At 46.8% G+C, this 24,791-nt stretch overlaps 1 protein-coding gene across 1 annotated transcript in view; it reads right to left on the minus strand.

Moving 5' to 3' along the window:
- Window positions 1-24,791, minus strand: part of LOC141117799 (NACHT, LRR and PYD domains-containing protein 3-like) — a 318,488-nt gene that overhangs the window by 179,933 nt on the left and 113,764 nt on the right. Inside the window, exons 6-8 of the mRNA XM_073610830.1 lie at window positions 19,443-19,467; window positions 15,122-15,145; window positions 46-1,736 (exon numbers count right to left, since the gene is read on the minus strand). Coding sequence (XP_073466931.1) covers window positions 46-1,736; window positions 15,122-15,145; window positions 19,443-19,467 — 1,740 coding nt within the window. The remainder of the gene's footprint in view (window positions 1-45; window positions 1,737-15,121; window positions 15,146-19,442; window positions 19,468-24,791) is intronic.

The following is a 24,791-nucleotide window of genomic DNA, read 5'->3' on the forward strand; positions in this document are numbered from 1 at the left end:
TACCAAATTATTACAGCAATGTGATTATTCAGATTAAATATTTACCTCAAACTCTTGATATTGTGTAGAGCCGGTATAAGTTTCCTCAATCCTTCATTCTGAATATTACATGAATGTAGATTTACTTCTTTCTCTCTGCAGGATTGAAGGATAAAAGACAGCACAGAGCAGTCCAGAGGGCTGAGGGGGACATCAGAAAAGTCAACTTTGTTTGATCCAATACATTGTGTCACCAGAGCCTTATTCCTGCTCTCATAGAGATAGTAGAATACATTAAGAAGCTCTCTCTTGTCTTCTTTAGATTTGTAAGGTCCTTGTTCTGGTATTTTCTTCTGGATCCAGGTGATGACATGTCTGGCAGCCTGAGTAGACAATTCTCCCACATGAGACTTTAACATGGATCTAGTGGAAGAGTCTGAGAGACCGCAGAGGAAACGGAGGAATATTTCAGCACGGCCGTCTTTGTAAGATTCAGCCTTATCAAGTGTTTTCTGTAATCTTTTAGGATTATTGTTCATAAAGTGGACCAAAGCAGCAAAAAACTCCTGAAGAGTGAGATGTAAGAAGGTGTAATCCACATTGGGAGGCTGACCAGATTCCATCATGAAAGATGAAAAGACATGATTATCATTTCTCACACTGAATGACTCCAGATGACGATCATCAAATACAATCATGTGATTCATGACTCCATGTTCTGCCATCCACCCAATAGAGGTCAGCAGTTCCCAGGCAGTGTGACCACCATCTTTATTCTGGCTGTGATTGGCCAGAATGTTGGAGACAAAAGTCACAAAGAGTTGTGTCACGGTTTTGGGTAATGATGTCATCAGCTGATCGGTGATTGGTTGGGATCTGAAGCACATTGATAACACTGTACAGATGATCCAGCAGTATGATGGGAGATAACAGAAAGTGTACAGCATGTCATTCTCCTCCACATAATGAAAAGCCTTCTCTGATAATTCCTCATTTCCAAAGAAATTATTGAAGAAGATCCGTCTGTCTCCATGGAGAAATCCCATGATCTCAGCTATTCTCTGGAAAACACGGGTATCCACTGATGTCAGTCTGGTTGGGCGGCTGGTTATCAGTACAGAGCAACCCTTAAGAAGACTCTGCTCCACCAAACTGTCTACAATCTCACCAAAATGTGATCTCTGTTTTGGATTGGACAGTTTACCTGATGTGAAATTCATTTGGTGAATACTTTCATCTAATCCATCAAATATAAACAGAAGTCTTTCTGGATCTTGTAAAATATCTCCAATCTGACTCTCCAGATATGGATATTGATGAAGAATCATCTCCTCCAAGCTGACCTCTCCCAGTCTATTAAGGTCCCGGAATCTGAAGAAGAAGAGAAAGGCAAATCTCTGGTAGTGTTTTCCGGTCACCCAGTCATAGACAAACTTCTGCATCAGTGTGGTCTTCCCTATTCCTGGCACTCCACTCACCATTACTACATGTGGTACACATTGTGACTGGTGGTTCCATCGGAACAGCTTGTTGGGGGAAATGTGTTCCAGTCTAGTTTGTGTTTCCTTCAAGCATTCCTCATGTTTTACCCCAGTCTGTATTATCTCATTCTGGGAACGTTCCCTGAACTGATCGGTGGAGACTACAATCAGATCCACATAACGCTCATTGATGAGGAATCTTTGTGGTTCCAGGGTAGTTCCTGGGGGTCTATGCTCCACCAGAGTCTCAGTCTTCTCCATTAGATATTGTTTGTGCTTTTCCTGAATATCTGGAAATATAATGGAAATATTTTATGGATCAGGAGAAGTCAAGAATGTTGATATCATTTTCTTCTGTATTGATCATAATATTAGTCTGGTTTTATCATTACTACATTTTCATGTGAAATGCTTACAATACAGATTACTTTGTGTGGTCATCCATATTACTGGAGAACAGAGATTTATTTTCTCAGTAATATATAAACACTTTTTATCCTTATAAAGACATGACAAGTACAGAAAAATACCGGATATACTTGTCCCCTAAATACCTCTTATGACAGAGAACACACAGCCCTAGACAGTTCAGGTTTTCTATACTCTATTACCTGAAAACCATGAAAGAAAGGAAATGGCGCTCACAGTGATAAATAAATATCTTGATTTGGTTACAGATATAAAATGATGTCTTCAGTGGAAAAACATAATAATAGATTTCCAAAATCAGTAACAAAAAACAATACAAAGCAATATAGAAAGTCCAATGTGACAGTTCCCAACACCAAATAAGAGCTTCAATATAGAGATATCTTCTAGTTCTTCTCACCACCGGTGATCAAAGGATAGATGGCAGTTTTCATGTGGCAGTTTTAATGGGGGCAGTTTTGATGGGGCAGTTTTGATGGGTCAATTTGATGGGGCAATTTTGATGGGGCAATTTTGATGGGGCAGTTTTGATGGGGGCAGTATGATGGAGGCAATTTTGATGGTGGCAGTATGATGGGGCATTTTGATGGGGGCAGTTTTGATGATGTGGCATTTTGATGGGGCAGTTTTGATAGGGCAATTTGATGAGGGCAGTTTTGACGGGGGCAATTTTGATGGTGGCAGTATGATCGGGCAATTTGATAGGGGCAAATTGATGGGGACAGTTTTGATGATGGGGCAGTTTTGATGGGGCATTTTTGATGGGGGTAGTATGATGGGGCAATTGTGATGGGGCAATTGTGATGGGGCAATTTTGATGGGGCAGTTTTGATGGGTGCAATTTTGATGGTGGCAGTATGATGGGGCAGTATGATGGAGCAGTATGATGGGGCAATTTGATGGGGGCAAATTGATGGGGACAGTTTTGATGGGGCAGTTTTGATGGGGCATTTTTGATGGGGGCAGTATGATGGGGCAATTTTGATGGGGCAGTATGAGGGGGCAGTATGAGGGGGCAGTTTTGATGGGGCAGTATGATGAGGGCAATTTGATGGGTCAATGTCGATGGGGCAATTTTGATGGTGGCAGTTTTGATTGTGCAATTTTGATGAGGCAATTTTGATGGGGTAGTTTTAATGGGGCAGTATGATGGGGCAATTTTGATGGGGGCAATATGATGGGGCAGTATAATGGGGCAGTATAATGGGGCAGTTTTGATGGGGGCAGTTTTGATGGGGCAATTTTGATGGGGCAATTTTGATGGGGCAGTTTGGATGGTGGCAATTTTGATGGGGCAGTATGATGGGGTAGTTTTGATGGAGCAGTATGATGGGGACAATTTAATGGGGCAATTTGATGGGGCAGTTTTGATGGGGGCAGTTTTGATGGGGGCAATATGACGGGGCAGGTATGATGGGGCAGTATGATGGGGCAATTTTGATGAGGCAGTTTTGATGGGGAAAATTTGATGGGGCAATTTTGATGGTGGCAGTATTACGGGGCAATTTGATGGGGGCAAATTGATGGTGACAATTTTGAAGATGGGGCAATTTTGATGGGGGCATTATGATGGGGCAATTTTGATGGGGCAGTATGATGGGGGCAGTTTCGATGGGGCAGTATGATGGGGCAATTTTGATGGGGGCAATAAGATGGGGCAACTTAATGGGGTCAATTTTGATGGGGCAATTTTGATGGTGGCAGTATGATGGGGCAATTTTGACGGGGCAGTTTTGACGTGGCAATTTTGATGGGGTAGTTTTGATGGGGCAATTTTGATGGTGGCAGTATGATGGGGCAATTTGATGGTGGCAGCATGATGGGGCAGTTTTGATGGGGCAATTTTGATGGGGGCAGTTTTGATGGGGCAATTTTGATGGGGCAGTATGATTATGCAGTTTTGATGGGGGCAATTTTGATGGGGGAAATTTGGGGCAGCTCCTGCAAAAGGTAATCATTTTTTTTTAAAGATGCTAATTGTAGATGATATCCCTTGTTTCTGTGCAGATATATCATTATATATATATATATATACACACACACACACACATACACAAATAACAAGAGATTTTATCTATCTATCTATCTACATCTATATCTGAACAGAAACAAGGGATATCATTTACAATTAGCATCTTTTAAAAAGTAATTACCTTTTGCAGGAGCTTTATTGTATTTCTAGATTTATAATCTTAATAAATGTAGATAAACTTTCTGTTTCCTGGAGGGGGAGGGGAGGTTTCCATAGCTAAGGGGTGGCAACTTCCTCTGACACTACTGTTGCTGTGGAAACCGGACTACAACCTATTACACTGCTCGTCCTGCTCTGAGCATGTGTGAGATCTGGAGGTGAATGCTGGGTAACCAGCATGCATGGAATACAGGAAGAGATACAGTCTGGCTTCAGATGCCCACACATGAGATGGTGGCGGCCTGCTGGGACTTACAAAAGTAAGAAATCAATGGTGCAAAAATACAACACAGACCTTCTTTTACAGCAAACCTTTACTAGAATACATTAAGCATGAGGATTATAGGAGGATTTATATCTAAAAAGTAAAATTTCAGCCTTAACACCTCTTTAAGTTCAGTATTATGTACAGAGGTACAGACCTACAAAAGGGCCTGCAGGTGTCCAGGTCAGTAGGAGGTACGGACCTCTTTTCTCCCTCTCCTATAATCTTATAGTCACTTCACTGACATAATCTTATAGAATTGTTCAGCAGAGTCTTCTGAACAATTCTATAACTCTGATCAGTGGATTACAACCCGCTGATCAGAGTTATTAACCCCTAATGTGACCCCCCTCCATGCTGCCGCTTCCCTGTCCCCAGCCTCTCTACCTCTCGCACCTCCCTTCCACCTAAAACTACTCCCCCCACTCTCCTCTTCCCTTCAACCCCCTTCTCTCCCCCACACCCGATCTGACCCCCAAAATTTGATCCCCTGCAGCCCCATCATAATCCGGCATCCCTCCTCTGCTGCTCCCGCCGGCTTCAGATGCTGCTGGGGGCTTGGGGGGTCCAGATGTGTCCCCCCATCACTCAGATAGCCCCTCAATACCTCCCCCACACACCTGATCCATCCCTACTCTGGCGGCATCTCTCCCTCCCCTCCCGCAGCTTCTGCTCCGGTAAGCTGACAGGTTGGGGATCACGGCGGGGGGAGGGGGAGCGATAGGGGTGATGTTTGGGCTTAGGGGGGCTTGGTAAACATGTGTTTACCATCCCCTAAGTGTGGCACCCTGGGCGCATGCAGCAATCACTGTAATCGCTCCGATATGCCCACTGCAAGAAATATGCCCCGTACCCAGAGTCAGATTTTCTGACGGGAAATGTTCTATGGGAGCTTGTTGTCGGAATTTCCGACCATGTGTGGACTCCATCGGACTTTTTCCATCGGAATTTCTGTCACACAAAATTTGAGATCTGGATCTCAACTTTTCCAACAAACTCTGTTGTCATAAATTCTGATCGTGTGTACACAATTCCGACGCACAAAGTTCCACGCATGCTCAGAATCAAGCAGAAGAGCCGCACTGGCTATTGAACTTCATTTTTCTCGGCTTGTCGTACGTCTTGTACATCACCGCGTTGTTGACATTCGGAATTTCCGACATTTGTGTAACCGTGTGTGTGCAAGACAAGTTTGAGCCAACATCCGTCGGAAAAAATCAGATGGATTTTGTTGTCGGAATGTCCGATCAATGTCCGATCGTGTGTACAGGGCATAAGTCTTCTTAATGTTTTTTAAAGAAGATCTCTCTAGGGTGAGGACCCAACCTAGGTATTCCAGGTAGTTGATTGTGTTAGGGAAATTTGTCAGTAAGCTCTGCACACAGCCATATCTCCTGTGCTAATAAGCACCCATCTCCGTCTTAATGATATAACGTACCTTTTGATCGTATGTCTCCCCTCTGGTTCCCCATTCCCCAGTAATCAGACATCACCACTAGGGATGAGCTTCGAGTTCGAGTCGAACTCATGTTCGACTCGAACATTGGCTGTTCGCAAGTTCACCGAACAGCGAACAATTTGGGGTGTTCGCGGCAAATTCGAATGCCGCGGAACACCCTTTAAAAGTCTATGGGAGAAATCAAAAGTGCTAATTTTAAAGGCTAATATGCAAGTTATTGTCATAAAAAGTGTTTGGGGACCTGGGTCCTGCCCCAGGGGACATGGATCAATGCAAAAAAAAGTTTTAAAAACGGCCGTTTTTTCAGGAGCAGTGATTTTAATAATACTTAAAGTCAATCAATAAAAGTGTAATATCCCTTTAAATTTCGTACCTGGGGGGTGTCTATAGTGTGCCTGTAAAGGGGCGCATGTTTCCTGTGTTTAGAACAGTCTGACAGCAAAATGACATTTTGAAGGAAAAAACTCATTTAAAACTACCCGCGGCTATTGCATTGCCGACAATACACATAGAAGTTCATTGATAAAAACGGCATGGGAATTCCCCAAAGGGGAACCCCGAACCGAAATTAAAAAAAAAAAATGACGTGGGGGTCCCCCTAAATTACATACCAGGCCCTTCAGGTCTGGTATGGATATTAAGGGGAACCCCGGCCAAAATTAAAAAAAAAAAATGACGTGGGGTTCCCCCTAAATTCCATACCAGACCCTTCAGGTCTGGTATGGATTTTAAGGGGAACCCCGCGCCAAAAAAAAAAAAAAAAAAACGGCGTGGGGTCCCCCCAAAAATCCATACCAGACCCTTATCCGAGCACGCAACCTGGCAGGCCGCAGGAAAAGAGGGGGGGACAAGAGTGCGGCCCCCCCTCCCTCCTGAACCGTACCAGGCCACATGCCCTCAACATTGGGAGGGTGCTTTGGGGTAGCCCCCCAAAACACCTTGTCCCCATGTTGATGAGGACAAGGGCCTCATCCCCACAACCCTGGCCGGTGGTTGTGGGGGTCTGCGGGCGGGGGGCTTATCGGAATCTGGAAGCCCCCTTTAACAAGGTGACCCCCAGATCCTGGCCCCCCCCTGTGTGAAATGGTAAGGGGGTACATAAGTACCCCTACCATTTCACGAAAAAAGTGTCAAAAATGTTAAAAATGACAAGAGACAGTTTTTGACAATTCCTTTATTTAAATGCTTCTTCTTTCTTCTATCTTCCTTCATCTTCTGGTTCTTCTGGCTCTTCTGGTTCTTCCTCCGGCGTTCTCGTCCAGCATCTCCTCCGCGGCGTCTTCTGTCTTCTTCTCCTCGGGCCGCTCCGCACCCATGGCATGCGGGGGAGGCTCCCGCTCTTCTCTTCTTCTTTTCTTCTTTTCTTCTTTTCTTCTCTTCTTCTCTTCTTCTTCATTTTCTTCTCCGGGCCGCTCCGCAATCCATGCTGGCATGGAGGGAGGCTCCCGCTGTGTGACGGCGCTCCTCGTCTGACAGTTCTTAAATAACGGGGGGGGGGGCGGGGCCACCCGGTGACCCCGCCCCCCTCTGACGCACGGTGACTTGACGGGACTTCCCTGTGGCATTCCCCGTGACGTCACAGGGAAGTCCCGTCAAGTCACCGTGCGTCAGAGGGGGGCGGGGTCACCGGGTGGCCCCGCCCCCCGTTATTTAAGAACTGTCAGACGAGGAGCGCCGTCACACAGCGGGAGCCTCCCTCCATGCCAGCATGGATTGCGGAGCGGCCCGGAGAAGAAAATGAAGAAGAAGAGAAGAAGAGAAGAAAAGAAGAAAAGAAGAAAAGAAGAAGAGAAGAAGAGAAGAGCGGGAGCCTCCCCCCCATGCCATGGGTGCGGAGCGGCCCGAGGAGAAGAAGACAGAAGACGCCGCGGAGGAGATGCTGGACGAGAACGCCGGAGGAAGAACCAGAAGAACCAGAAGAGCCAGAAGAACCAGAAGATGAAGGAAGAAAGAAGAAGCATTTAAATAAAGGAATTGTCAAAAACTGTCTCTTGTCATTTTTAACATTTTTGACACTTTTTTCGTGAAATGGTAGGGGTACTTATGTACCCCCTTACCATTTCACACAGGGGGGGGCCGGGATCTGGGGGTCACCTTGTTAAAGGGGGCTTCCAGATTCCGATAAGCCCCCCGCCCGCAGACCCCCACAACCACCGGCCAGGGTTGTGAGGATGAGGCCCTTGTCCTCATCAACATGGGGACAAGGTGTTTTGGGGGGCTACCCCAAAGCACCCTCCCAATGTTGAGGGCATGTGGCCTGGTACGGTTCAGGAGGGAGGGGGGGCCGCACTCTCGTCCCCCCCTCTTTTCCTGCGGCCTGCCAGGTTGCGTGCTCGGATAAGGGTCTGGTATGGATTTTTGGGGGGACCCCACGCCGTTTTTTTTTTTTTTTTTGGCGCGGGGTTCCCCTTAAAATCCATACCAGACCTGAAAGGTCTAGTATGGAATTTAGGGGGAACCCCACGTCATTTTTTTTTTTAAATTTTGGCCGGGGTTCCCCTTAATATCCATACCAGACCTGAAGGGCCTGGTATGTAATTTAGGGGGACCCCCACGTCATTTTTTTTTTTAAATTTTGGTTCGGGGTTCCCCTTTGGGGAATTCCCATGCCGTTTTTATCAATGAACTTCTATGTGTATTGTCGGCAATGCAATAGCCGCGGGTAGTTTTAAATGAGTTTTTTCCTTCAAAATGTCATTTTGCTGTCAGACTGTTCTAAACACAGGAAACATGCGCCCCTTTACAGGCACACTATAGACACCCCCCAGGTACGAAATTTAAAGGGATATTACACTTTTATTGTTTGACTTTAAGCATTATTAAAATCACTGCTCCTGAAAAAACGGACGTTTTTAAAACTTTTTTTGCATTGATCCATGTCCCCTGGGGCAGGACCCGGGTCCCCAAACACTTTTTATGACAATAACTTGCATATAAGCCTTGAAAATTAGCACTTTTGATTATTCATGTTCGTGTCCCATAGACTTTAACGGTGTTCGCATGTTCGAACGAACTTTTTTCCTGTTCGCATGTTCTGGTGCGAACCGAACAGGGGGGTGTTCGGCTCATCCCTAATCACCACATTCTTACGTTCTCATCTCCGCATCTCTGCCTCTCTTTGCAGTCCGCCTTGCTTTTATTTCCAACATCACAAAAGCTATGACAAACAGGAAGTGATGGCTACAACAGCCAATCACTCCCTCAATACATAATAAATTGAGAAATAAATCCATGGATTTTGTTGTCGGAATGTCCGATCAATGTCCGATCGTGTGTACAGGGCATTACTATGTATCAGACTGTCAGTTTATGAATGAATGGAATCTCTATACAGATTCCATTCAAGTAAAGTGATACAGAGAAAAGGACTATCTTCAGTCCCTTTCTATGTCTCAAAAAATAGATATGGGGGTCTGTTTAGACCTCTGCTATCTCACCAAAGAACCCCCCAAAAATATATATTATTTTTTTTTGTCATTTTAAAAAAGTAAAAATGTTTAAAAAAACAAACACATTAAGACCCCCGGGTCCTCCCACACTCACCCCTCCATGGTGACGCCCCCCCCACTCACCCCCTCCATGGTGATGCCCCCCCGCACTCACCCCTCCACTGTGACGGTCACCTCCGCACTCACCCCTCCACGGTGACACCCCCTGCATTCACCCCTCCATGGTGACGGTCCCCTTGCACTCACCCCTCCACAGTGACGCCCCCCGCACTCACTCCTCTACGGTGACGCCCCCCCGCACTCACCCCTCCATGGTTACACCCCCCTGCACTCACCCCTCCATGGTGATGGTCCCCCCCGCACTCACCCCTCCACAGTGATGGTCCTCCTTTGCACACCCCCCTCCACGGTGATGGTCCCCCCCTGCATTCACCCCTCCATGGTGACGGTCCCCTTGCAGTCACCCCTCCACAGTGATGGTCCTCCTTTGCACACCCCCTTCCACGGTGACGGTCCCCCCCTGCATTCACCCCTCCATGGTGACGGTCCCCTTGCAGTCATCCCTCCACAGTGACGCCCCCCGCACTCACTCCTCCACGGTGACGCCCCCCCGCACTCACCCCTCCATGGTTACACCCCCCTGCACTCACCCCTCCACGGTGATGGTCCCCCCCGCACTCACCCCTCCACAGTGATGGTCCTCCTTTGCACACCCCCCTCCATGGTGATGGTCCCCCCCTGCACTCCCCCCTCCACGGTGATGGTCCCCCCTGCACTCCCCCCATGGTGACGGTCCCCCCCCTGCACCCCCCCTCCAAGGTGATGGTCCCCCCTTGCACTCACCCCTCCACGGTTACCTCAGCTTCTCCTCCTGGCCAACCCAATCCATCCTAATTGGCCAGGAGGAGAAGCTGGAAGATGAGGGGGTGGGTTTGGGGTGCAATTTTTTGCACCCCAAGCCCAACCTTTCAAGCCAATTAGAGCCTCAGGCTCTAATCATGTGGCTTGAAAAAAAAAAACTCATACAAACATATGAATCCAGCGCCCTGCAGGGGGGTGGTGCCCCCAATGGACTGGCCGCTCTTGGTAAGACCCCTTTCATATGGAGCAGACTCTGTCAAGCAGAGTCCTGCTCAGCGGGGGATCTGTCTGCTGATCTCTGCTGAGCAGGCAGATGACAGGTCCGCTCTGCTAATGCAGAGCAGACACGGACACAGCCTGCTGTTCTCCATGGGGCAGTCAGATGGAAACAGACCACCTGTCCATTTCCATTGGATGCCATCCGATCTGATCTGCTAGATGGATGGGGAATGGAATCCTCATCTGTCAGTTTTTAGTGTACTGGATCGGATGTAGGTGGGTATAAACAGACACATGTCCAATTACATCAGTCTCTCCATAGAGAACAATGGGTGGTCTGATTTGGGCCACCTGAAAAATGGACAGGCAGACCCAATCAGTGTGCTTGTGTGAAAGAGGCCTAAGGCCTTGTTCACACAGGGCATACACAGCGTACCTTTACAGGGATGTACAGGTGTTCCATGCCTCTCTGTGCAGGCAGTCCCATTGATGTCATTTGGGATGTAGCAACTGCACCAACAGAGCCATTGCTCCCAATTTTACATCCATGTAGGTCCGCATGCATGTCCCTGAGCTCACACTGCCTGCATTCAGGGTCGTGTACCCACACGGATGTCAGATTGGGAACAGCAGCTATGCCTGTGCAGTCATTGCATTACAATTGATATAAATGAGACTGCCTGTACAGGGATGCATGGAACACCTGTGCATCCCTGTGTGGGTAATCATGGCCCCCCCATGGGCATATACTTTAGTATGCCACATGTGAACGATGCTTAAGTACTAATTTAGCAGGTATTTTGTAAGTTACGTTGTGTTTATGTGCAATATTAATGATTACAGTGTATTTTTAGTGAAAATAGCGATATAATGAACATTTGCACAATTATTGCGGGGCCCAAAAAATCTGTAGCACTTTTTTATTCTACAGGTCATGTGCTTTTAGAAAATGTCTAATTTGAGGGGTCTTTTCAAATTCTGAAAGATGTAAGTGAGAAATGAAAACCTCCAGATTTCTTTCTCTTTTGGGTACGTTCAATTTTTACCTTTTTTCAAACAGGCGCAATTTAAAATTTACAAAATATTTGTTATTTATTAACTCCATACAGGTTAAGCTTTTATATTTAGTAAGGGTTTAGCAGGAATTTTGTAAAATTTGTTGTGCTTTTATCTGCTAATAAAGGTTTTAGTGTATTTTTTGCAAATATATTGCTTTGATAAACATTTGCACAAATACCGCGGGGTATAAAAAATCAATAGCATCTTCTTTATATTCTACTGATCATGTGCTAAGTGAAAAATAAAAAAGCAAAAGGAAAAAGTGCAAAAATGGTCTGGCCACCTGAGTGTACAAAATGGAGCACAAGGCCTGGCAGTGAAAGGGTTAAAGTGACCTTGTGCTTAACTGAATCAGATAATGCATGTTTCCTGCAAAAAAGAGGATTTCTACCTCTCCACACTGTCAGATGGGTAAAGAGAAATTCCCCCTGTAGACTGCCGGAGGGGAGGACTGGGCAAGGGGCATTTCATACCAATCCAGGGCTAATGAGATATGATGGGCTGGTGGACCAAAGACTTTTTATACAAATGATCACAAGTAGTTGACTTTAAACCAGACTGGCTCCTTGCCACATTGAATATATTTTCCTTATATACCTCAATACCAACTGTCAGGATCAAGGTGGTGGAACACTTTCTGCAGAAACAAAACCGATCATCCATTACCCAGTGTATATATTCTGGAGGCCTGGGACTATCAATAATAAATACTTTCATTTTGAACACAGGTTGTTAAAACAAAGAAACCACTTCATGTCCTTAGGCCTTTTATAAATGGCCTACATTGAAGTGGGTATACCGTGTTGCATCCCAGCATCATTTATTTCAATTGGCGTTTGTCTTTTTAGTAAAAGTAATTGGAATGGCTATACAGCTGCTGGATTACTTTTATAGGTGGTGGCCACCACCTTTACCGGGCTCTGATCAGGGAATCCGGTAAAGATGCGACCAGCGGCATACAGCTCCGAGCACACAGAGAGAGTGGGACATCAGAAGCAATGAGGATTTTGTCACTTCCAGTTCTGTTTTTCCTGGTTGGTTACCAGCCAGGGAAGCAGCCGATCAGACCAATCTGTGTCTGATTACCTGCATTGGAGGCCAGAGAAGAGATATGGGGTCTAATAGATCTCTCCATAAAGAAAACCTGCCATGGCCCACGCTATCACAAGGTATGTTGTTCATCCCTTGTGAAAGCAATAAAGTTGATAAAAAAAAGAAGTACAGTGTTAAAAGAAATAAAATATATAATCAAATATAAAAAATAGTTTTTAAAGAACCCCGTCCCCCTGTGCTCACATGTAAAGGCACACATGTGCACACATTCCCGCACACATATGTAAACATCAATTTCACCGCACATGTGAGGTATTGCCACCAACGTCAGAGTGAGATCTATAATTCTAACACCAGACCTCCTATGTAACTCTAAACTGGTAACCTGTACAGGCTTTTAAAGTGTCACCTATGGAGATTTTTAGGTACCGTAGTTTGGCATTGTTCCACGGGTGTACGCAATTTTAAAGTGCAACATGTTTGGTATCTATTTACGCAGCGTAACATCATCTTTTATACTTTACCAAGCAATTGGGTATTATATTTTGTTTTTGCACATTAAAATTCATTAAAATGTATTTTATCCAAAAAAAATACAATTGAAATACTGCTGCGCAAATATTGTGTGACATAGAAATATGCAACACCCACCATTTTATTCTTTAGGGCCTCTGCTTAAAAATATATAATGTTTGGAGGTTCTAAGTAAATTTTTAGCAAAAAATTATGATTTGTTTTCATGTAGGAGAGAAAAATTTAATTGGCCAGGACTGGAAATGGTTAAAGGCACAGCTATGGGAGGTGCTGCTGTATCAGCATTTATTCATTTATTTGTGGGGTTTTATAAGAACATTTAATCTGTTCTTCTGCTCTATTACCATCATTGTCTATGTGGGTACACTATATATGTAGATGATGTGTTTGTCATTGCTCTCTGAATGTGTAACCTTATTGAATGGTATTTTCAATGACGCCGTATTCAGCCCTCACATTTCACACACAGTATTACCTTTCTTGGAGTAAATGATCAAAAACTGAACAGCTGACTTTACACAAATCCTAATGACAGGAACACCATAATTCACTATAAAAGTGCTCATCCTGAATACCTCATCCAAGGTCTCTCTGTGTCACAGTTCCTTAAGCCTCGTACACACGGTTCCATTGTTGGAAGGGGATTGTCTGTTGTCCTAAATTCTTACCGTTAGTATGCTCCTTTAGACAATTGTTTTCCAATTTTCGGCCAACAAATGTTGGATGACAGGCTAGTAAATTTTCGGCAGATGAAATTAGCAGAAGGGACCCAAAGGGTGGCGCTCAAGAGCTGAAATTCCTCGTAGTACGTCACTACATTCGTATTTGTGGCACAACAATTGTGTAACGTTAGTATGCAAGACAAGATCCTGGCACACACCCTTTTGACAAAAATAAGACGCTCGATTGGCCAACAATCATACTGTGTGTACGAAGCTCAAGAGTAAAAGCATGGCAGGGGTATGTGCGGGGGTGATTGGCACTTATTGGGGTGTGTGGAAATGATTGGGCAGCCACACAGTCATCAGATCACTTCCATCTGACCAATAACATCTGTATTGTCCGATTTACACACACTCCCGGGGGGCTGCAGCCACTGAGGTTTGTTTAAACACCCCACTGCCATGGCTCAGTTGTGTTGCTAGGGGGTGCGGGGGTGCAGTCCACACCCGGGCGACACCTGCTAGAGGGGTGACACCATCCCAACTCTCCCGAGGGTGAGTATACCCTTGTTTTTTTTTTTCAGCTGTCCCGGCCAGAACATCTCCAGTGCCGCAACCACGCTGCTCTGGTCTGTGTCCTTCTTCCTCCTCCTACTTCCCTGCTGCTGAGCCTGTCACATGTGTCACTATCTCTGCCTGGGTGGTGTGGCTGCACACTGTTCTCAGCCACTCCTAGCTACCCTGCCCTGCCCTGGCCCCCGAGCTGGTGCTGTAATGGGTGGGAGAGTGTCAGCTTGCATTGAGGGGGTAACCACTGCCAGAGCGAGGTGAGGTGGGGGGTTGCCATGATGTCAGCATGCCACCCACTTACACCTGAGAGCTAGTGTAGGACTGGGAGGAGTGTATATGTCTAGTGCCCTGTGCTGGTCTGATAACCGAGGGAGGGGGGTTGGGAGCTGGGCACAGCTATATATATATATATATATATATATATATATATATATATATATATATATATATATATATATATATATATATATATATATATATATAGCCTGGGGGTTCTATGGGAGGGGAAGAGGGGGGACTACTAGCACAAGTGGAGAGGGGGTCTGCACTGAGGGGGATCTATGCTTATGGAGGGGAGTTTGCACTGAGGGGGATCTATGCTTATGGAAGGGGGGTCTGCACTGAGGGGATCTATGCTTATGGAGGGTGGTCTATGCTTATGGAGGTGTGTCTGCACTGAGGGGGATCTATGCTTATGGAGGGGAGTTTGCACTGAGGGGGATCTATGCTTATGGAGGGGGGTCTATGCTTATGGAGGGGTGTCTGCACTGAGGGGGATCTATGCTTATGGAGGTGGGGTCTATGCTTATGGAGGTGTGGTCTATGCTTATGGAGGGGGTCTATGCTAATGGGGGGGGTCTGCACAGAGGGGGTCTATGCTGATGGGGGTCTGAACTTATGCTTTCCAGACTCTAATATAAAATGACTCTGGAAGCTGGCTTCCTTGCATTAATCAAGGTAGATATCACTGAGCCTGAAAGCCCATGATTCTTCAGAATGTGGGTTTCAATAGCCAAACCGTTAAATTGAAACACCAGTCCCTGCGATAGCAGGTCTGGACATGGTGGTAAGGTCCATGGGGCCGCTACCGCCATCTTTACGATCTCTGCATACCAAAATCTTCTGGGCCACGCTGGGGCCACAAGAACCACCAACTTCCTTTCCTGCTTGATCCTGCAAAGAAGTTGTGGTAGCAGCAGAATAGGAGGGAATGCATAAATCAGTGAGAACTGATCCCACGGGGTCACTAATGCATCTGTTCTGTATGCGAGTGGCTCCCTTGTTTTTTGACACAAAGTTGCAGACTTTGTTTTTGAACCTGGACACAAACAGATCTACATCCAGGATCCCCCCTCTTTGGCACATAGCCAGGAGGATGTTTGGGTGAAGGGACCATTCTCCCGGGAACAACTGCTGAAGACTCAAGTAGTCTGCCTGACAATTCTCTAACCCTGGAATGAAGATTACCAATATGCAGGGCACATGCTTTTCTGCCCAGGTTAGGATATGGTTTACCTCTCCCTGGGCTGCATGACATTTGGTGCCCCCTTGGTGATATAAGCCACTGCTGTGGCATTGTCAGATTGAATCCTGACAGGACAAATCCGCAACCTAAATATCCAGGCCCTTAGGGCTAGGCGTGCTGCCCAAATCTCTAGAATGTTGATGGGCAAGGTCCTTTCAGTCCTGGACCGTTTTCCTTGGACAGTCGCCTCTTCCAGGACTGCTCCCCAACCCGCAAGGCTGTTAGTTGTTGTTACCACCTTCCAGGTAACTGGTAAGATTTCCCCTTCTGCAGATTCTTGGATATCCTCCACCAACTGAGGCTCTGGCGCACCCTTTGGCGACAGACGCATTAGAAAATCTAGTGCTTGGACCTTCTTGTTCCAGGTAGACAGGATACTGTTTTGCAGCAGTCTTGAATGAGACTGAGTAGAGGAATCGCTCCAAATGAAGCCACCATCTTTCCCAACAACCTCATGCAAGGGCGAATAGAAGGACCCTTCTTTGCCCTGACCACCTGAACCAGCTCCTTTATGGAACTGGTCTTTGCCTGGGGTAAAAACACCCTCTTCTGGGCTGTATCTATAACTAGACCCAAGAACTGTTATACCCTGTACACACGGTCAGACTTTCCGACGGAAAATGTGCGATCGGAGCTTGTTGTCGGAAATTCCGACCGTGTGTAGGCTGCATCAGACTTTTTCCATCGGAATTTCCAACACACAAAGTTTTGAGAGCTGGATCTAAAATTTTCCAACAACAAAATCCGTTTGCGTAAATTCCGATCGTGTGTAGACAATTCCAACGCACAAAGTGCCACGCACGCTCAGAATCAAGCAGAAGAGCAGCACTGGCTATTGAACTTCATTTTTCTCGGCTTGTCGTATGTGTTGTACATCACCACGTTCTTGACATTCGGAATTTCTGACCAACTTTGTGTGACCGTGTGTATGCAAGACAAGTTTGAGCCAACATCCATCGGAAAAAATGGATTTTGTTGTCAGAATGTCCGATCGTGTGTACAGGGCATAAGTCTTCTTAATGTTTTTTAAAGAAGATCTCTCTAGGTTGAGGACCCAACCTAGGTATTCCAGGTAGTTGATTGTGTTAGGGAAATTTCCCTGTAAGCTATGCACACAGCCATATCTCCTGTGCTAATAAGCAGTGGCATCACTAGGGTTGGTGTCACCCGGTGCGGTAAAACATGGTGTCACCTCCTCCACCAACTATAGTCGCCCCTCTGTACAGACCCCCCTCCTTCAGTACTGACCTCCTTCCAAGTATAGTTCCCCCTCAGTACAGACCCTCCCTCCACAAAGTATAGTCCTCCCTTAGTATAGACCCCCCACTTAGTACAGACCCCCTTCCTCAGTATAGACCCCTCACAAAGTATAAACCCCCTCCATCAGTACAGACCCCCCTCAGTACAAACCACCCCCATCCTCCATCAGTACAGACCCCTCCCCCCAGGTCAAAGCACCCCCTGCATTAGTACAGATCCCCCCAGAAAAAAGCACCCCCTCCATCAGTACAGCCCCCCAGGACATACCACCCCCCTCCATCAGTACAGCCCCCCCAGGACATACCACCCCCCTCCATCAGTACAGCCCCCCCAGGACAGACCACCCCCCTCCATCAATAGAGCCCACCAGCACAAGCTACCCCCTCCAAAATTACAGCCCCTCCAGGACAGACCACCCCCTCCACCAGTAGAGCCCCCCAGCACAAGCTACCCCCCAGGACATACCACCCCCCTCCATCAGTACAGCCCCCCAGGACAGACCACCCCCCTTCATCAGTACAGCCCCCCAGGACAGACCACCCCCCTCCATCAGTACAGCTCCCCCAGGACATACCACCCTCCTCCATCAGTACAGCCCCCCAGGATAGACTACTCACCTCCATCAGTAGAGCCCCCCAGCTCAAGCTACCCCCCCTCCATCAGTACAGCCCCCCAGGACAAACTACCCCCCTTTATCAGTACAGCCCCCCCACCTGTCGCAACACCATGGAGGACACCCCCCACCATCGCAAGCCAACACCCCTTCCCCCCGCCCATTACCGTACCAGCTCGGGCGGCTCAGGACAGGTACATGGAACACCCGGGCAGCAGCTGGAGAGGAGAGGACAGTATGCAGCCGCCTGGGTGGAGAATGGATTGTGACAGGCTCAGGCAGCAGTGCCGTAGTGAGAGACAGAGAGGAGGAGGAGAACACCCGCAGTGCTGGAGGTGGGTTTCCAGCTGGAAAAAAAACACTTCCAAAGTCAGCCAGGGCTTTCCTCACTCTCAGGAGGGTATCACCCCTCTAGGGAGTGTCACCCGGGTGCGGACCGCACCCCCTAGCAACGCCTCTGCTAATAAGCACCCATTTCCATCTTAATGATATAATTTACCTTTTGATCGTATGTCTCCCCTCTGGTTCCCCATTCCCCAGTAAACAGACATCACCACATTCTTACGATCTCATCTCCACATCTCTGCCTCTTTGCAGTCCGCCTTGCTTTTATTTCCAAGATCACAAAAGCTATGACAAACAGGAAGCGATGGCTACAACAGCCAATCACTCCCTCAATACATAATGACATCACAGGAAATGACCATATAAGGACATGACCAAATAAAGACATGACTTTCAACACAGGAAAATACAACAACCAATGAACAATGACTACAGGAGTCTTGTGGGCGTGTCTGAGCAGAGACAGGGTGCATGCATGTTTTTAGAAGCCACATGGCTTTCAAACATGGACTCCGTCTCCGACCATGACAACCCAAAAGACTCCCGTATTGCTGTTGATAGGAATCCCTATTATACATTGTTCCAGAGAACAATGTATACCTGGATTATTCTACTGTCTTTGTGGACGAGAGATTATCGGCAGGCGTACACTCATTGGGCCACAAATATGTTCATCAGGCACAAAGGGGCAACATGAGTGCACACTCATTAAACCGATAATGTCTTTGCAGAGCAAACACACCCCCACCAGACGATCGTTCTGTGCATTGCACAGGGGCCCTTAGCTGGCGGACATGTCCCCACTCCGCAAACATTTCTCTACATCCCCAAAGAGCTTTTCACTACCAAACGGATCTCAGCATCAGTCTGCCCCAGCCTGCAAGAGAACGTACAATGGGAGACTCTTATGACACTACATTAAAATACATCTTCATAAAATTTTCCACAACAATTGTGGTGACCATGCTTTGGTCTAAGTGGGCTACCGACCTGTCTATCAAGAGCAGGTCAACTAGGTATGCTACAATTGTTATACCTTGAGTCCTTAATCTGGCCAGAGGAAGGGTCAGATCTTTTGTAAACACCCGAGGTGCAGTAGCTAGACCGAAAGGCAAGGCTACAAACTGAAAATGGAGCCTTTCTACTTTGAAACGCAGATATTTCAGGTGATCGGGGAAAATAGGCACATGCAGGTATGCATCCCTGATTGAAGCCAGAAGCTCTCCTCCTTGTAGGATGGAGACAACAGATCCGATTGACCCCATGCGAAAAGAGCAGATATTCAGAAACCGGTTTAGATCCTTGAGATCTAGAAAGTGTCTGACATCCCCATTTGGTTTTGGCACCGTGAATAGGCTTGAAAAACCCGAACCCCTGCTCCTTCGCGGGTACCGCCACGATCCCCTTTTTGAGACAAAAATTTGGTCTAATGCTTGAAAGAGAGACTTCTTTTTCTCTGGATCCTTGGACATTTGACCTGAGGAAAACGAGGAGATGGGCTCGGAACTCTAGTCTGTAACCTAGAGCTATTGTGGAGACCACCCATTTGTCTCGAAATTCTTCCTGCCAGACCCTTGAGAACTGCAGAAGTCTTTCCCCCACTTGAACGAGCAGGGACACCTCTTCATAAAGATGCTTTAGCATTCTGTCTTGTAGGTTTCCTCCCCAGGACTTCTTTTGTCCCTGGGGTTGACTCTGAGGTTTACCTCTTGAACCTGACAGTGGAGGCTGTTGTGACTGCCTGGAGGCTGATGCCCCTGGCACTGGAGAAAGAGCCTGTTTAAATGAGGGACATTTACTCCTTTACTTAACTGGCAAAAGGGTACTTTTCCCACTTAATATCCTTTGGATATATTTGTCCGAATCATCCCCAAACAGCTTTTCACTGCAAAAAGGATTGGCATATCTCAATTGCCACCACTGCAGATTGAGCTACTGAACCTGTCGAAGAAAAAATGTTTTTTTAACAGGAATTCCATTTTTTATCAGTTGTATTCCTAAGCATATATGCATTGTCAACCAGACAAGTCAAACCTATATTTACAGAGGATATAGCAGTGTCAATTGCTGGTATACTTTTCCTCTTAGTAATTTTTTTCCTCCATAGGATAAAGTCTTAAAAAAAAAATTAGGAGGGAAAAAATGCTTATCTGGGTGATCCCACACAGAATATATAAGCTTTTCCAGCAATGAATGGACAGGAAATGCACGCAAGCTTGAGGAGGCTTTTAGTGACCTAAACTTTAAATGTGGAGCGGACCATTTCAGTAAGAGATTACATCGGCAATTTCTCAGCTTGTGAAGCTGAAGAAGGCCCTTCCCCACCTTGATCCCTCAGAAGAGGAGTCATCAGTCTCATCACGGTCCCCTGAGGGGGATTCATCTTCCCCCTCCCACTGTTCCTCTGTTTGAGGGTCCTGGTGGTAGAAGGGGACTTAATGAATTTTCTTCCACACTGTGTAGATTCAAATAAACCTTTCCTTTAATCCAATCATGGCTGAGGAGAAAACCTCCTCAGTAAAATAGACAGGGGCTGAAATGTGAATGAAGCAATTGCAACCCCTGACGACCGACGGCTCACTCTGACCAGCCTTCTTAGGCCCTTCAGGGGGGATGGCGTTGCAGAGGGAGGCCTTAGAGCCTGAGGGCGAATCCTTTGAGCCCTTGTTTTTTGGGGTACTTGTACCTCCCCTTCTGACCATAGTGCTAAGCACAAATGCAGAGGTATTACCAGAAAATGCACCCACCACTGAGCAAATAGTCCAGCAACTGCCGCTGTGTCACCAACACTTACATGCCCTCGCTTGCTCTGTGTCCCTCCATCAGCTCAATGCACCTGCAAAAAAGCGCACTTATAGTCTGCACAGCCCCACATTGTGGATGTAGAAGCATGCCAATGCCACGTCCCCCTCTGACTTCCCACCGTGCCCCCCTTCACTTTTTTCAAAAAAGACTGCTTTCCCGCACAAGCGGGGCTCCGATCTGACAGGATCAGCATACAGGGGCGGCTGGCGTGGAGGAGAGCTGCTGGAAGAAAACCACCATACTATGGCAGTGGCGGTGGGCCATACCGCCGACTAACCCATGCTCCCTCGGCCTCCTGGAGAAAGAAACACTAGTTCAGGTGGGGAATTTCAAAAGAAAAGCCCCCCCTTCCAACTTCTTACCTGAGGCTTGGACTGGAGGAAGCGTGCAGCTTGTAATGACACAGAGCGAGATCTGACAAGCATGGAATCAGGTACATGCTCTTGACAGCCCCCGGTGGCGACTTTAGGCATGACATTTTACTTAAAGGAGAAAACCCATAAGAATTAGAAAATTCCTTAGGAATCTCCACTTACCATATCCAGCTGCAGGGTTCTGTGGTAAATCAGACAGACCCAATCTTCACCACTAGGGATGAGCTTCGAGTTCGAGTCGAACTCATGTTCGACTCGAACATTGGCTGTTCGCAAGTTCGCCGAACAGCGAACAATTTGGGGTGTTCGCGGCAAATTCGAATGCCGCGGAACACCCTTTAAAAGTCTATGGGAGAAATCAAAAGTGCTAATTTTAAAGGCTTATATGCAAGTTATTGTCATAAAAAGTGTTTGGGGACCTGGGTCCTGCCCCAGGGGACATGGATCAATGCAAAAAAAGTTTTAAAAACGGCCGTTTTTTCAGGAGCAGTGATTTTAATAATGCTTCAATCCCTTTAAATTTCGTACCTGGGGGGTGTCTATAGTATGCCTGTAATGGGGCGCATGTTTCCCGTGTTTAGAACAGTCTGACAGCAAAATGACATTTCGAAGGAAAAAAAGCCATTTAAAACTACCCGCGGCTATTGCATTGCCGACAATACACATAGAAGTTCATTGATAAAAACGGCATGGGAATTCCCCACAGGGAAACCCTGAACCAAAATTAAAAAAAAAAATGATGTGGGAGTCCCCCTAAATTCCATACCAGGCCCTTCAGGTCTGGTATGGATATTAAGGGGAACCCCGGCCAAAATTTAAAAAAAAAAATGACGTGGGGTTCCCCCTAAATTCCATACCAGACCCTTCAGGTCTGGTATGGATTTTAAGGGGAACCCCGCGCCAAAAAAAAAAAAAAAAACGGCGTGGGGTCCCCCCAAAAATCCATACCAGACCCTTATCCGAGCACGCAACCTGGCAGGCCGCAGGAAAAGAGGGGGGGACAAGAGTGCGGCCCCCCCCTCCTGAACCGTACCAGGCCACATGCCCTCAACATTGGGAGGGTGCTTTGGGGTAGCCCCCCAAAACACCTTGTCCCCATATTGATGAGGACAAGGGCCTCATCCCCACAACCCTGGCCGGTGGTTGTGGGGGTCTGCGGGCGGGGGGCTTATCGGAATCTGGAAGCCCCCTTTAACAAGGGGACCCCCAGTCCCGGCCCCCCCCTGTGTGAAATGGTAAGGGGGTACTTACCCCTACCATTTCACTAAAAAAGTGTCAAAATAGTTAAAAATGACAAGAGACAGTTTTTGACAATTCCTTTATTTAAATGCTTCTTCTACCTTCCTTCATCTTCTTCTTCTTCTGGTTCTTCTGGCTCTTCTGGTTCTTCCTCGGGCGTTCTCGTCCAGCATCTCCTCCGCGGCGTCTTCTATCTTCTTCTCCTCGGGCCGCTCCGCACCCATGGCATTGGGGGGAGGCTCCCGCTCTTCTCTTCATCTTCTTCTTCATCCTCTTCTCTTCTTCTCTTCTTCCTTCTTCTCTTCTTCTCTTCTTAATTATCTTCTGCGGGCCGCTCCGCATCCATGCATGGAGGGAGGCTCCCGCTGTGTGACGGCGTCTCCTCATCTGACGGTTCTTAAATAAAGGGGGCGGGGCCACCCGGTGACCCCGCCCCCTCTGACGCACGGGACATGACGGGACTTCCCTGTGGCATTCCCCGTGACGTCACAGGGAAGTCCCGTCAAGTCACCGTGCGTCAGAGGGGGCGGGGTCACCGGGTGGCCGTTTTTTTGGCGCGGGGTTCCCCTTAAAATCCATACCAGACCTGAAGGGTCTGGTATGGAATTTAGGGGGAACCCCACGTCATTTTTTTTTTAAATTTTGGCCGGGGTTCCCCTTAATATCCATACCAGACCTGAAGGGCCTGGTATGGAATTTAGGGGGACTCCCACATCATTTTTTTTTTTTTTAATTTTGGTTCGGGGTTTCCCTGTGGGGAATTCCCATGCCGTTTTTATCAATGAACTTCTATGTGTATTGTCGGCAATGCAATAGCCGCGGGTAGTTTTAAATGGCTTTTTTTCCTTCGAAATGTCATTTTGCTGTCAGACTGTTCTAAACACGGGAAACATGCGCCCCTTTACAGGCATACTATAGACACCCCCCAGGTACGAAATTTAAAGGGATATTACACTTTTATTGTTTGACTTTAAGCTTTATTAAAATCACTGCTCCTGAAAAAACGGCCGTTTTTAAAACTTTTTTTTGCATTGATACATGTCCCCTGGGGCAGGACCCAGGTCCCCAAACACTTTTTATGACAATAACTTGCATATAAGCCTTTAAAATTAGCACTTTTGATTATTCATGTTTGTGTCCCATAGACTTTAACGGTGTTCGCGTGTTCGAGCGAACTTTTTTCCTGTTCGCATGTTCTGGTGCGAACTGAACAGGGGGGGTGTTCGGCTCATCCCTATTCACCACTCACGTGGGCTCCGTTTACAAAACCTTCAGGGACCGGGGCCCCTTTTCATCGGGGGATCCACACCCCTGGACCCATACAGCACCCCACCAGGAAATATTGCTATAAAAAACAAGCACTGGATCCTTGGGTCCAGCTCTCTAAAAGAGAAGCGTTACAGGCAAAACTTTGTTTCTTCCGCCACAAGGCCCGGGTACCATTCAATCCGGCCTGAAAAGACACTTTGAATGGATCCAGTTGCATGGCTTGCACCAGCAAAGATTTCTCCAGCGGAGCTCAGCACAGCACATCTTTACTTGTGATCAACACCTTAGACACTGGCAAAAAAACTGAGGTACCCCCTGCAAGGGGAGGGCTTATATAGGGAGTTGAACTTCCTGTTTAGGGCGTGCCAGTGTCCATCACCTAAAGGTGGTCTATAACCCATACAGTAATTACTGTGGCTCTGTGTCCCATGATGTACGATAAAGAAATCCTTTTACCTCTAGACAAAAAGAGTGTCCCCTTGTCCTTTGTGCTGACCTTCAAGTGAATAACTCACCACCAAGTTCACTATATGGACCACTTATGTATTTATACATGTTGATCATACCCCCCCTTAATCTCCTCTTCTCAAGAGAGAATAAATTCAGTTCCTCTAATCCTTCCTCATAGATGAGCTCCCCCATGCCTCTTATCAGTTTGGTTGCCCTTCTCTGCACTTTCTCCAGTTCCCCAATATCCTTTTTGAGTACTGGTGCCCAAAACTGAACTGCATATTCCAGATGAGGTCTTACTAATGATTTGTACAGGGGTAAAATGATATCTCTCTCTCTGGGGTCCATACCTCTCTTAATACAAGAAAGGACTTTGCTTACTTCGGAAACTGCAGCCTGGCATTGCATGCTATTAAGCTTATGATCTACCAAAACTCCCAGATCCTTCTCCACCAATGATTCCCCCAGTTTTACTCCCCTAGTATGTATGATGCATGCATATTCTTAGCCCCCAAGTGCAGAACTTTATATTTATCAGCATTAAACCTCATTTGCCACATAGTCACCCAATTAGACAGAGCATTGAGGTCAGCTAGTAAATTGAAGACATCCTGTAAGGACGTTTTTTAACTGCAAAGCTTGGTGTCATCTGCAAAGTCAGAAATTGTACTTTTATTCACAGACCCTATATCATTTAAAG

The sequence above is a fragment of the Aquarana catesbeiana genome, linkage group LG13, assembly GCF_042186555.1.
Source record: "Aquarana catesbeiana isolate 2022-GZ linkage group LG13, ASM4218655v1, whole genome shotgun sequence".
Lineage (NCBI taxonomy): Eukaryota > Metazoa > Chordata > Amphibia > Anura > Ranidae > Aquarana > Aquarana catesbeiana.